The 15036-nt window shown below is 40.5% G+C and overlaps 1 protein-coding gene across 2 annotated transcripts; it reads left to right on the forward strand.

Moving 5' to 3' along the window:
• The first annotated feature begins 500 nt into the window (after nt 1–500).
• Nucleotides 501–13726, forward strand: pld5 (phospholipase D family member 5). Of its 2 annotated transcripts, none has more exons than XM_087178205.1 (10): nt 501–767; nt 7065–7201; nt 7594–7777; nt 8018–8126; nt 8635–8762; nt 10251–10448; nt 11140–11291; nt 11561–11726; nt 11865–11955; nt 12870–13726. In XM_087178205.1, exons 1-10 carry the CDS (start codon nt 609–611, stop codon nt 13127–13129), a joined length of 1584 nt encoding a protein of 527 aa, XP_087034331.1. In that variant the 5' UTR covers nt 501–608; the 3' UTR covers nt 13130–13726. The 2 variants fall into 2 exon arrangements, with proteins under 2 accessions (XP_087034331.1, XP_023277813.1); XM_023422045.2 differs by lacking the exon at nt 501–767 and adding an exon at nt 4614–4883.
• The last annotated feature ends 1310 nt before the right edge of the window (nt 13727–15036 follow it).

A 15036-nucleotide genomic window follows, 5' to 3' on the forward strand; every position in this document is an offset into this window, starting at 1 on the left:
CTCGACCTGTGCAAAAGGTTTGTTAAGGTGAAGCTACAGTAGCTCAGGACATTCTGCCTCTACATATTAGTATTCTGTAAGTGGGGTCCAAATGGAAGAAATTAGATTTCAGAAAGTTGTCAGTGTGTGTGTGTGTGTGTGTGTGTGTGTCTTCATGTCTGAAAGTCTCCTCACACTTTGCTCAATCAGATTACGCTCCTTTGGTGTCGGCTTTTCTTGGGCTTGTCCAGTGTAGCAGCTCCTGTTGTACCTCCGCCCCGTCCAGAAGCCTACAGAAGCCCATTTCCTGCCCCTCCCATCCCGCCTGGGCGACTGTACTATATACACACACACACACGCAAAGACACACACACACACACACACACACCCTCCCCAACAAGTGTGCAGGAGTGTACTGTGGCCACAAACACTCAGGGTGCGTACTGTGGCTCGGACGGCACAGAGACCGACAGAGGCTGATTCAGCTGCTGAATGATAGATAGAAAAGAAAAGAGGGAAGACGCAAGTGACAGCATCTCTGTGTGTGCACTTGGCTCTAAGTCTGCGTGTGCGTGTGTGTGCATCAGTCTGTGTCTGTGCCCCAGCAGACAGCGGCGCACAGATCATCAATGCAACTGTCAGATGATCCAAGGTCGAGGGGGCAAGACGGGGCTCCCACAGCACTCCTGCCCTCTGTGTCCCACATGAAAAGCAGCAGCTTCAGCGCTGTCCAACAGCAGGGCTACTCTGCATCCATCTTCCTCCGACGCAAAGACAAGCTGGAACAGGTAAGTGTCTCTCAAACATCATGACATGATTTATTCGACTGTACGTCTGCCTTCTGGGAAGTGAGGAGGTGAAGTAAAAACTTGGAAAGGGTCAGCGACCACTTAATGATTGATCTGACATTATGTAATGTTCTAAGGTAGGGCTCAACAGTTAATTGAATTATTATCAAGCTCACAATATGGCCAAGAAGCCGCAGGAGCTGCAATATTTTTTGATAAAGGTCGAATGTGTCACAACATGCCGTTAAATGAAATATTTCCCATCATTTTGAGTCTGGGTTTTTAAAATTCTTCTTCCATGTTTAATTCGATCATCACTAATTCAGTACATAACATTAATGAATGAGCCTGAAAAAAGTTTTTTAATTGATTTTTTAAATGCCGCCCCATACACTTTTGTCAGGGTTATCGAGTTTGTCTATGTGAGGCCTGTTTGATAGGAACCGCCATAACTCTTAAATGCACTGGGCGATTACAGCTGAACCGAGATGGCACATCATGCATATATCTGTTCCCGCAAGATTTAATGCTATTTTAGTTTGCTATTCTGAACTTTTATAGATGTGATTCATTTTGCACAATTCATCCTTGTACAAAGTCCTGCCTAACAGACAGGACTCAGGTCTTCTCCAGCAGTCACAGCTGCCATCAGCAAATGAGATTACAAATTTGATTTTCTTTTTTTATTTTATTCAGTTAATACAATTAGAAGACCGTGCAGGACTGGTGAACGTATGCATTCACTGAGTGCTTTTTATTTTTCTTTTTGTTTTAATCTTTCAAACAAACATACCACCATCAGATATGTGTGGGTTTGAACCACATATGAACAGCAGAGTGTGGTATCTGTGGTAATCTTCTGTTACTACAGTTAAAAAGAAAGGAGGTAGACTGTGGATTTCCACCACTGAGTACTTTCTGGGTTTTTTTCTTGTTTTTTGTTTTTTTTTACATCCAGTGCCTTTTCATTAAAACAATCTCCATCATCAAATGATAAACAGTTTATTTCTCCTTTCTTTAAACTATGTGACCTGTTAGTTATAGAGATTGAACCAGTGGCTACAGTGTTCTGCTCACTGACGGAGCTTTCTGAACAAAACAACTTAACAGGATCATTTTTCACTGCTGGATCCCCATCTGCACCCCAGCCACAGCCCCATTGGCGTGAGGCCCAGCTGTGTCCCGTGGCGTTGCGCCCAGTCAGCCTTCACTCAGCACATATCACCCTGACTATGGCTTTATGGCAACAGAAGAAAAAAAAAACACCCCATCCTGTTCACAAATGGAAACCTGTTTTTGAGCTTTTGGTGTGAAGGTGAAACACCTACTGTACATTGAGGCATCCTTCATAGGCGCTCACAGAGGTGTGTGTGGATGGGAGGAGATGGATGGTAATTCATGCGCATCTAAACAGCAACAAAACGTCATCCTGAATGATGATAAACGTGTGCCAGTAAGGAAAGTCTGATAAGCAGGTTAATATTGAGCTAAACTGGGTTGAAGTTTTTGGGGTGCCTTGGTGATATATAGCAGCTGTTTCAGCAGCTTTTCACTGAGTATCTCTCCATTCTGAAATACCGTCAATGAAATACATCTGAAACAATCAAATCCCTGCTCCTCAAGTCTGCATAATTAGAGAAAACTAAAACAAGTAAAATAAGTCACTTGAAGAAATGGACTGATGAGCATTTCATTCATTAATATTCACTGTTGCGTCATTGCAGTGATTGTGCAGTCGGCAAATGGTTTATGTCAACAGTTTCCTGGCATGACCACCAGTCACCATCAGCTTAGGACCTTGTTCATGTTGTTGCTGAGCTAACAATTGTCCTGTGGTGTTGTCTAAGCTGAAAGTCTGTGCTCGTGATGGCCAAGGAAACAGTGAAAACCCACTCCTGTTTGTGACTTTGTCTCTCCCCCCTGTTTGAAAGTGTGTTTGTTTGACCCCATATTTGCAGCTTTGGGAATATTCACCTCTCCTGGGAAGTGACTCAAACATTTCTGTCCCCTCTGTCTCTCTTTTTTTTCTCTCACAGAGAAGGTGACCTGGGGCACCTGCCCCAGACAGACACAGCAGGTTTCACTGCTATGACTTTGTTTTGTCGCTAACAATATCTCTCTGACATCTCACACAGTGCCCCGCAAGTTTTATAATTAAAAATCACACTCTCTGTACTCTTATACTCTTTGGGAATTACCATATCCAATAAAAATAAAATTCTTAGTATATTCATGATTCAAACGTATAAAAATTTAAATTAAGACACATTAAGACATTGCATCGGACTGGGATCTTTTTACTGTGTAATTTAAATACTGAATATCGTCTACAGCCATGTTGGTGCGATGTTCTACTACAGCAACGCTTAAAGCTTAAAGTGCTACTGATAGCATGGTTACAATGGCAATGATGGCAATGCCAAAGTCCTGAGCATGTACACCAAATTAGTTGCCAATTTGGTTCTATGCTGATGTTAAGCAGGAATAGTGTTTGTTATGTTCTCCATCACAGTTTAGCTTGTTAGCATGCCGCATTGCTAAATAGCACTTAGCAGAAAGTACATCTGAGGGTGATGGTAATGTCATTTGTTTTGGTCATAATCTAAAGTATTGGACAAATTAACATTTGCTCCTGATGATGGTGCTTTATGAAATGTTAGAGGATTAAAAAAAACTAGCTATTGATGAGTTTTTATTAGTTTAGTTATAACAATTCTTCTTGAAGGGAGCATAAATATTTGTCCTAAATTTAATATCAATCCTTCCAATAAAGAAATTTCACTTAAACCTGCAGATGCCAACACCACTAGTGTGGCTAAAAATGACATCTTTATGCTTTTTTTTTTTTTAAACACAATCTGGCAGACTGCTCCCTGTTGTGTTTGTTCCAACTACCGACTCCTACTCTAATGGTGTCAGACACAACAACCAAGTAAACTTTTTAGAAAGAAAACTCTTCCACCTTCCTTCTATCCTTCTCTCATTTCTCTCTCGTCCCCATATACAGCGCTGTACTCAGACAGCAGCAGCTTGCCTGCAGTTAGCAGCAGCATATGTTGTTTTCTGCTGCTAGGCGTCACGATATTCATTTGTGAGAAAAGGGTCGGGGCGAATGAAAGGGTGGAAGTACGAGAGTATGAAAGTATTTGCATATTTCATTTTTCCTCACCGAGGCCTTTTAATTCCGTGCAATGAGTGCAGAGCTTTGGATTTGAAGCTGTACACAGTGGGAGGGAAACATAAATGAGTGTATGTGCATGTAAATCTGGTGCTGCACTGAAAAGCACATTTATTACAATGATTTAAACACAGTGGGAATTAAAGCAGATGACACTGCTGACTTACAGTCATCAGTTGAAATTATGAATGGTAGCTATAGGGCTCTTTTAAATTATTTAGTTGTTTCTGGGGAGAATGATGTGCATATGTGTGTGTGTGTGTGTGTGTGTGTGTGTGTGTGTGTGTGTGTGTGTGTGTGTGTACATATCTGACCTAATGAGTTCAGAATAATTTGAGAGTTTTGCTGCAGCTGTCATACACAGTGGATAACCAATGGCATGTTTCAGCATCCCTCCCCTCTCAGCCAAGCCCTACCGCTTTCTGCTGGACGAGTTTTGTTCATCAAGCAGATAAAAGAGGAAGATGCAGAGGGAAGAGGATGAGGAGGGAGGAAGAGTGGGGGGGGGGGGTTGCCGGGGCTCTGAGCTACAGCTCTGTATTGGCCATTTCAACAAGAGGGGCTGGTCTTTCTCCATCTCTCCCAGCAGAGAGTGAGCAGCACACATACAGCTCACACAAACACAGACAGGACCACGTCAGATGGACCAGGAGCTGGGTGTGCACACACACATACCTCCCAGGACAGTGAGGAACCAGCAAGATGAAGACAGTAGCGGACATCAGACAGTACTGCTGGGTAGTGAGGGGTGGCTGAGAAAGACAGAGAGAGAGAGAGAGAGAGAGAGAGAGAGAGAGAGAGAGAGAGAGAGAGACAGAGAGAGACACAGAGAGAGAGATTATAAAGATGTGTGACTGAGCTGCTGTTTCCCAGCTGTCAGAGAAGTTTGAAGGAGCGCTGCTCTCATGGCGGGACCGACCACACAGGAGCCCGTGAAGGTGACGTTTACAACTACACTTGCTTCACTCTGCATAAATTTAATATGATGATGTTCTCACTTTGTCTGTCAGTTGAATTCTAGTGCATGTTAGTGCCTGAGGTTTTTCTTACTGGCTTCTGTAACATCACTGATTGATTTGGATGAAGCCTTAAATTAATTCAATGAATGCATTCTTCAGTTATCCAGTGAAAACACTGATATGTATAATAAACTCAGTTAGGATGTCAATTAACAATTATCATCATATCACTATATCATTATACATTCATTTATGATTTTTATTTCAATGAACTGTCTATAAAATATCAAAAATAACTAGAACAAGACCAGATTCCAATGGGACATAAGCTCATGTTGTCAGTTATACCCCAGTGAGATTTAGTTTGATATATGACAGGCAAAAGAAGAAAGTGTTCACATTTTAGAAGCAGGAACCAGCTAATATTTTTTTTGCTTGATAACTGGCTTAGACAATTTTATTTTGTTGCCAATTACTTTTCAATTAATCTTTTGTCTATAAAATGTCAGAAAATAGTGAAAAACTGTCGAAATTTCCTAAAGCACAAGTTGTCGTCTTCAAATTAATTGTTTTGTCCAGACAACGGTACAAAACCATCAGAAATTGAATCCACTTTTATATAAAAGGTTTGAGGAGCTTAAAACCAGCTAGTGTTTGTAATTTTTGCTTGATAAACAACTTAGGAGATTGTACTGATTATCAAAGGTGTTGCCAAGTAATTTGGCTCGCCTTCAAATTGTATCTTTAGTCCAATCTTCAGTTCAAAACCCAAAGACAAACGAAGAAACCAGCTGATGTTTGTGAGTTTTGCTTGATAAATGACAATTATGATGATTATCAGCATTGTTGCAGATTGCTTGTCTTTCCACCAACTAATCAACTCACTGTTTCAGCCGCAGTTTCCGTTCTAACTGTGTCAGGTCACTTTCATTATTGTATCTCACTGCATCAGTAGCTCGTGCGCTCTAAAATCGACAGACCGGTCTCACTCTGTCAGTCTCGTTGAGGCTTCATTTCCTCGCGGCCATGTACACATCCACTAGTCGGGCCTGGTCCTTGACTCTGCTAAATGAAATGAAGAGCTCACTGGTGTAAGAGGGGTGTAAGGTGAATCCGGCTGGCACTAGTCTTTCAGCCTCATTGCCTGAGATGAACAACATAGAGAATACCCCCCCACACACACACACACAATTTTTCTTTTGATTAATGGCGAAAAATTTCATCAAAAAGTTGTAGCTGGTAGTCATCTGTCTGAGAAAAGCTACTGCTTGCACAACCAAACTTCACAGCAGGATGCAAGTCATTTGATTGATCGAACACAAAAATATACGTAATGCGATGTTGACGGCTCACAAAACCGACAAAGCCAAACAGGGCAGGGAATGAGCGGAGAAAATCTGTAGTCGTAAGCAAAACAGAAGTGCCTAACTGCACTTTTAAAACAGTGGAAATCAAAACTCCTCCGGCTGGATCAAGGCTGCTGCATTATAACCTCTGACCACTCTGTCACTCCACCCTTATTACAACCAGTACAGACAATATACAGCACACGCATTGATGCACACAAATATAGCCTTTAATATTGCTTGTCATATATGCGCCGCTGGGTCTACCCGTCCTGGCACAGAGGTCATAAAATCCCTTTCAGCTGGGATTCGCCTGAACAACGAAGCAGGCGTTATACAGAAAAGCAGAAAAACAGAGCTTTCCAATATTTCTTATAGCTGGGTATCAATTTGCCTTCTGCTGGAGATCGTTCCACTTCACTTGTCCTCTGCTCCGTGGTGTAAAGTGGGATTTGTGAATGTGGGAGATTTTGGTTCCAGGGCTTTGAATTCTTCAGCAGCCTGACTGTCAAATTAAAGGTTTCCAATGTCTAAAGAAGACAGAGCTGTTGTATTGATCATGAATCCTAACCTCTAATCAATGGTATCAACTGAGGACATTAACATTTAAGGACTGATAATTTCCTTTTGGACACCCAATACTATCTGCCATGTCAATGTCTTCACTGCAAGTTGTAAACCTGCAGTGCAACAACAGGAGAGGAGTCGAGCTCTGCAGTGCTGCTGATTAGCCATCTCACAAATACCATTATATATATATATATGTGTGTGTGTGTGTGTGTGTGTGTGTGTGTCCACCTCACTCGTCTTCCAGACCCAGCAGAAGTGCATTGCCATCTTTGCCCTCCTCTGCTGCTTTGCTGTGCTGGTGGCGCTGATCTTCTCATCTGTGGACATTTGGGGGGACGATGAGGATGGTATCACAGAGGATAACTGCAGCAGAGACTGTGGGTAAGATGTTCTGCAAGAGCAAAATAAGAGCACAACAAGGCAAGAAAAAAATAGGGCTTGCATTCATGTATAGTGCAACAACCTATGAACAAATTGTAATTTTTTCGTAATCATTTAATCGTAATTTAGTGTCTCAAAGTCTGTTTTTGAGTAACTTATCATTAATTTCTATATAGTCTTCAAGTCAGAGTGAGCGACTTATAAATGATCAGATGACTGCTCAGGATTTTGCATACCTTATTGCACACCGTGTAGTATCATATTTCCACATGCTCTTACAGGAGTATGACTCATGCACTCATATGACAATGTTAGACTTATAGTGAACAGTTTAAAAAAAAACAAAAAAACAAAAGGCTCCATGCACTAACACAAACATGTGTTGCTCTCAGCATCGTGCTTGTGGAGAATATTCCAGACGACCTCTTCCTCCCTGTGACTGGCAGAACCCACCTCCCTCTCTCTGCTGGCTTTCACACACTGTTGGACCAGGCAAAGCACTCGGTTGAGGTGGTGTCACCTGTTTGGGACTTAAACTCTTGGGACCTGGAAACAATGCCAAGCACTGCCAAACAGGTACAAAGCCACGGCAGACATTCTGAATATATCCCCCCCTACATTCCTACTGAACATGTACCGACTGCATTTCCCAGGTGTCCTGTGAGAGGAAATGCAATTATTTTCAAGTAAATCTGTATATAGCGTCTTAATGAGGTTAGTCTTGCTGAGATATAAGTATTGCCCTTTTAAGACACATCCGGAAGCACTGCTCAAATGCTCAACTACAGTAATACAGAACATCGCGCTCTTCCTCAGGGTCAGCTTTTGTTCCAGAGACTGCTCAACCTGAAATCTCGTGGGGTTAAACTGAAGATTGCCAGCAGTCTGACTAACTCTGCTGAACTGAAGACCTTGGCAGCACACAGTGAGTGGTTGTCACATTTTTATTTTATAAAGGCAATTTGTAAAACCACTGTAGCAAACCAGAATGAAGATTCATATCTCCTAACACCATCACACTGACAACATCTCTCGTGCACAAACCTTATTTTAAAGATTGTCCTGTATTTTACGACAAGATTAGTGAATCTTTTAGTAGCCTGTTATATGAGAGTAGTACCATATTGCATATATTGCATACAGCGAGGAAAACAGATACAGACCTCATTTACACCATGCAGCCTCATGCAGCAGCTCCACAGCACACGTCACACAACCTTCATGTCAGCCAAACTACACAACCAAGGTCAAAAAATCATAGATGTGCAAATGCACCTGACTGGTTTTCTGTCAAAGCCTATGCGCCTCAGGCTCCCTGCCCATTATACCCACTTGTCTGTCAGACAGTCCAAGGCCAGCTTCCACGATTCTCCCCGTTGTATTTTGTCTAACTTTTCATACTCTCACCACTCTCTGTTTCTCACGCTGTCTAGATGCAGAGGTTCATTTTGTTAATATGACAGCTCTTACCAGAGGAGGACTTCATTCCTCATTCATAATAGTGGATCGGAAGCACATTTACATCGGGAGCGCTGATATGGACTGGAGGTCACTCTCCAAGGTAACAACAAGCATCAACAACATGAGTCTGCAGAGTAATATCAGACGCAAGGATAAATGAGCCTCTGTAGTCAGCTGTGGTCAGCTCTGCAATTCATTTCCAACCTGCAGTATCTTCTGGTCTCTCAGAAATAAAAGCTAGACATACACACATTTAATTAAATGATAACCTTTACGCCCCACAGGGACTCAAAACATAACACAGAGTCTAGATTAGTTTCGCTGTACACCTGTACCTTTTCATGCAGCAACTCCTAATGGGCATCAGGGATGATTTAAGATTGCTGTCTGAGGCGAGTCAGGAAGACACGTAGCATTTCACTTTGCATTTAGCATGTAATTCACAATGGAGGAGGAACCAGGGGGCATTAGCATACTGTAACTTGAAGTGATTACCTGGCACTTTTCATGCTTCAGTGCTGGCTCGAGGTAGAACTACTGTTGAGTGTAATTAACTAAAGAGCCAGAGGAAAGGAAGGCATGGACACATATATGAATGTGTGTGTGGTGGGCACACACACACACAAACACACACACACACACACACACACACACACACACACACACACACAGACAAGTAGAGAGCATATGACAGGCAGGCAGGAAAGAAGAGACAAAACGGAGGCAAGGTAGAAATTGTCAGAAATTCATCTTCAATTCATCTGAGTTATTAGAGTAGACTGTTACTCCTTCCTTCTGTTACTCACTAAAATAGAATAAACACAAAACAATTTTTTTGCTGTGTGTAGTTAATGACCAGGCGAGAATATATTTAGAATGACTTTCTCCTGTTTACTTTTCATCTTGTTGTTTTTCAGCCATGCTGGTACTAGTTGCTGGGTCAGCCATGCTTGATCCCCTCACCTTTCATTCTGCATCATCAAGCCAAACTTTCAATTTGTCCAATACTTTGATTTAGTTTATTACATTTATTTGTCAGGTGCTATTAAGTGTATTAACCTACAAATAGAAAAGATGTCGCTACCAGATTTAACCAGTAGCTAATTCCATCGGCAGCCCCTGCCTGCAAAACTAACATTTCCATCAGTCTCTGCTGTTGTGTTTGGTGCTAATTAGCAAATGCTAACATGCTAAAACACTAAAAACAACTAGAATATTTACCATGCTCACCAGCTTGTTAGCATTATCACAGTGAGCATTGTTATCACGCTGATGTCAGGATTTAGCTCAAAGCACCTCTGTGCCTCACAGAGCAACTAGCCTCACTGGAGACTCTTAGTTGCTTCACACTCCCCTCAGAAAAAAAATGATTCTATTATAGTCTTAAAATCACTACAACATCATCAAATTCTCTCACAGTGTGTTACTATTCTCACACTACAGTCAGCATAATTTAGACTTCCATTAAACTGTATCTTCTCTGTGTATAAAGCATGTCTATCCAGTGAACAAAGCTGCACTCACAACAAACTGCAACTTTTTTTGCTGCATCACCTTTTCCTGTGTGCTCCTTTCTGACACCCCACAGAGGAAAGAACTGGGGGTGGTGGTGTATAACTGCAGCTGTCTGGCTCTGGACTTCCACCGAGTCTTTTCATTTTACTGGCAGCTTCATGAGAGGGACTACATCCCCTCCATCTGGTCAAAGAGAGTTACAGCCCTCTACGGGAAGAATGACGCACTGGAGCTGCAACTCAACGCTAGCCATGCCACAGTTTATGTGTCTGTGAGGAACGACTTTTTACAGTTTTTACAGCATGTTAACACATAAATCCACTCTACACAAAAAATGTACAGACAAGAGGTTACATGTCTGCTACAACTGGTTCATATTCCTCTTAAGGCACCAGTTTCCTGCCTCTGGACTGATGGGTTAACATTTTTATAAAAGTTTCATTACAAACTAATAACAGACACACACAATGGGTGATTAATCATCTTAATATCACGCTGAGGAGCATCTTGAGTCTGACTATCTCAGTACCTCAGCCTAATTTGACAGTAATGAATCTTGCTACCCTCTAAGCGACATGATGCTTACCACTTGCATTTAAGGCATTTATCATCCTATAGGAATTAATGGGGCCATGCTGTCATTGGCTGCTGGCAACTCCAACCTGCTCTTCTGTCTCATTTCTTCTAGAAATGATACATGGCTGTGGAAATGTGCCGTGTTGTTTTTCTCACCCTCTCTCAAAATGTAAACTGAGACTTTCAGACATTTTGGAAAATCATACACTGCTCCGAGTATATTGTCACTTTCAGTGTAAGATTTTGAAGAACAGATACTGCTGTAAACTCTTGTCTGCTGAAGTGAAGCAAACTGAATATTAAAACTGTCTCGGCCTTTCAGTTTTTCGATTTCTGTGATTTTAATATAATTTTGGGTGTAAACGTGTGACGTATCCTTCCTGCAGACCTCCCCTGAAGTCCTCTGCCCAAAAGATCGCACCAGAGATGTAGAAGCCATTTATCAAGTCGTCCAGAGTGCAAAGACATTCATCTTCATATCTGTGACTGACTACCTCCCTCTGGTGAACAGGAGATTCAGAGGAACCTCAGTCACAAGGTACAGAGTTAAACACACAGACATTAAAACACTGTATGTGTAGGAGCTTTGACCCTCTGTGGCAATATTTAACAGATCACTACATGTTCATGTGTGTGTGCCTGGGCCAGAGAGCAACAAAATCTAGTATAAACTGTATTTCTGTTGGTCTGTGGAAGAAAAATATAATGTTTCATATTCCACTAACTTGAATTTAAGGGAGATATTGTATGTGTTTATCAGTGCCTTTAGATAAGCACTGTGTATACTAATAATGGTTACGTCACAAGGTACTGGTCACCTATCGATGAAGTGATCAGAGAGGCTGTGGTCCTGAGAGGAGTCCGAGTTCGCCTGCTGATAAGCTTCTGGAAGAAGACCCACCCCCTCACCTTTAACTTTGCCACCTCCCTCAAGTCACTCTGCATGCAGCTGCACAACTGCTCACTAGAGGTGGTACGGGAATTTTAACGGAGGTTGCAGTTTAGTATTTGCAGTGAACATCTTGAAATTCTTCTTCATTCATCATGCAAATATTAAATATTCAGTGGGTGTAGTATGTTTAGATAATTATATTTCTTCAATTTTTTGCAGAGGTTTTTCAGTCACAGAGAGCAAAACGATGACATTCAACATGGACTCAACCACAACAAGTACATGGTGACTGACAATGCTCTCTACATCGGTATGTGTTTGCAACAAATCAGTTTGCATTGAAACTATTTTTTTTTGGGGGGGGGGGGTGTTGTTTGCATTACACATTTTCAAGGTATTTCATTAGGTCTTGATTTTATTGTGAATTCTAATTTTAAAACATTCGACAGTTCTCTTAAATGAATAGTTTGACATTTTTCAAAATACACTGCTTAGATTTCTTGCGGATCGTTAGTTGCAAATATTAATACCACTCTGTCCATTAAATATGAAGCTACAGCCAGGAGACTGTTAGCTTAGCAGAAAAACAGGGAGAAGCAGCTATAGCCTCTGTCCAAAGTGAAAAACATATGCTTAACAACATCTTTAAAGCTCACTAATCAACATATTATAATATGTTTATTTTATCTGAACTTCTGGTTTTTGCTATTTATATCTAAAAAAAAAAAATGTAGAGAAGCAACAGGTTGCAGTTACAGGGGGCAGCGAATGTCCGTGAGACTCCAAGAAGTCCCAAGAAATAATCAATCACATAACCCTTTGCAAAGTCACAACTTGCTGTTTTCATATATATATATATATATATATATATATATATATGTTTGCTTTTTTAAGGATTAAATAAATAATAAGAGGTTCTGATAGGTGGATGGTTTTTACCTTTGGACAGAGCCAGTCTAGCTAACTTAAACTAACTTCTTCCTGGCTGTTGTGTCATTTTAAGTGACATTTATGAAGGTGCATTCATTTTCTCATCTAACTCTTTGTGAGAAAGCAAAGAAACATAATTTTCCAAATTTCAAGCTGTCAATGTAAAATGTTTGCTCACATGCACACACACAGACAGAGTTACACAAGCACCAAACTGCATCTATTGAACATGCACGTCAAGAAGAAAATCACAGAACTGAGAACTCATATCTAAGCTTTGCTCTATGTCCACAGGGAACCATGACTGGGTTGGTAGCGACTTTGCTGTTAATGCAGGAGTTGGGCTGGTGGTCCAAATGAATAATAGTCTCAAAGACAGGGGAGCGACAATCCTGGAGCACGTCAAGGCTGCTTTTGAAAGAGACTGGAGGTCGCGTTACGCTAAGAGCCTACAAGGAAGCAAAGATCATCAGGGCAAATACAGAAACCTGCAACAAGTGAAAATTCACACGGAGACTAAGGAGAACGAATGGAACAGCCCTTTGTCTTTATGAGCACAGAATGTCTTTTAAATCCTCAGAGATCATTGGCATACATACCAGAAATAGATTTTACCAACATGTATACAATATAAGAATGTAGAGCTGCACTATTAGACTTAGCTTTGATTTTGTGACATTATTTTTAATAGATTCAGTTAGAATCAACAAAGGTGACATTGAAGTAATGCTTTGACTACAGTAATAATATCTAACTGCTTAAATCACTGTCGACTGTTATATGAGCATGTACTGTTGCATGAATATTGAGAGCAATATTCAAATACAAACTATATACTTGAACAAGCAATATAATGATTATAAAATCAATATGGTCTGTATGTGTAATCTATAGAAATATCCCAACAAACTCACCAAAACAAATCATTTAATACTTCATGATGACACTCCGATTTTGTTTACAGTTTTAATTTGTATTTTATAAACTTTTTAATGCATAGCATTTAAGGGTTTTAATGTGACATGACATCGCCTGCACTTTCTTGAATGATGCGCACACAGGGTTAAGCTGTAGCTTCACAGATGCAAAGGCTGTTTATCATCGCATTGAACATTTTCATCCGTCTTTATAAAATTTACATTTTTGCCTAATTGTTGTTGTGTTTTTTTTTACTCTCACTAAGCTGGGAAGCAGCAAACTAACATTTATGGCCAACATTTATATGCAAAATCCAGTCCTAGAGTCCTAGAAAGAACTGCTACACAGATAGACCAGAAATTGAACTCAGTTTGATTTGAAGTTTGTATGATACTATGATACTTTGTATGAACTATTTTCTCTAATGAACTCACAGAGGCTGCATTAGTGAAATGTGTCCACTGGGGGGCAAAAAAACCTCTAAAACAAGCTGACAGACAAAAAAACTGTTAAGGTGTGTCAAAGTCCAGTATTTTAATCAACACATTAAAGGTGCCATATTATATAAAGTGAGATTTCCTTGTCTTCTTTAATTATAAAGCAGGTCTAGAACCTACATTAATAGATAAGAGGCTCAGAGCCTCTCTTCTGATTGGCTCAGCAACCCGTTGTTGCCAGAGCTCCAGAGGGATTTGGTACTTAAAACCACAAATATATCTTCTTATGGATATCAAACGTTCTAATAAAACATGACAAGTGTAAAATATTGGACCTTTAAAATGGAAAACTTCCATTTTATTTCCACATATAACAGTACCACAGTGGAGGAAATATTCAGGAGCTCCTGATGCTCAGGAGACAGAGTTAATTGACTTAGTTGCTTTCCACCACTGACAAGTTCAGAAAATGTACATCCTGTATATTTGGCTGTTGACTGAAGAGAAACATTTCACATTTAGCATTTAGATTTATCAAAACTGTTATCATTTATTATAGTTTTATCATTTTCCCAAAGACAACGTTTAAATCTGCTGTACTGTCACCGGCGTTTCACAGTATTTGTAACAAACAGCTGTGAGAGATTTAGTTCCAGTCTTCAACACAGGGTGGTGTTGTTACACCGTCACAGGCACCAAGTTTCTCATCATGAGTCTGGAGGTTTTGTATTCAGAGGGGGAGACCCTCATCACATTCATGGACATCTGAGGACAGGAGACATCCTTTAAAATTCATTTCAAATTTCTTTTTCTTGCTGTGACGTTTTTTGTTGTCTCGTTTCTTTCTATTTTTTAAGATGAACAAAATCTGTGTAAATTCATTAGGCTACATCATAAAATTGAGGAAATTGCTTTTGAAAGTAATTAAGAGAAATTGCATTGCCTGAATGTTTGTGGTTCTAACTTTAAAGAAGTTAGCTAGAGCTAACAGTTGTCGTTACACATGGTCGTTTATCCTGTTTTTCAATACTTACAAATACAACAAAATGCACATCTACATCTAAGTAGCTGACGGTGCGTGTGTGTGTGTGTGTGTGTGTGTGTGT

The sequence above is a fragment of the Seriola lalandi genome, unplaced genomic scaffold (assembly GCF_002814215.2).
Source record: "Seriola lalandi dorsalis isolate HSWRI2012SDOR001 ecotype SW California unplaced genomic scaffold, Sedor1 jcf7180002054678, whole genome shotgun sequence".
Taxonomy (NCBI): domain Eukaryota; kingdom Metazoa; phylum Chordata; class Actinopteri; order Carangiformes; family Carangidae; genus Seriola; species Seriola lalandi.

Excerpts from the sequence above, each read along its gene's own strand:
- pld5 (XM_087178205.1), top strand. The coding sequence starts at position 609 with ATGCAACTGTCAGATGATCCAAGGTCGAGGGGGCAAGACGGGGCTCCC. Across the intron at positions 10,449-11,139 it reads ATGCCACAGTTTATGTGTCT|ACCTCCCCTGAAGTCCTCTG; the intron begins GTGAGGAACGAC and ends TCCTTCCTGCAG. Across the intron at positions 11,956-12,869 it reads TGACAATGCTCTCTACATCG|GGAACCATGACTGGGTTGGT; the intron begins GTATGTGTTTGC and ends CTATGTCCACAG.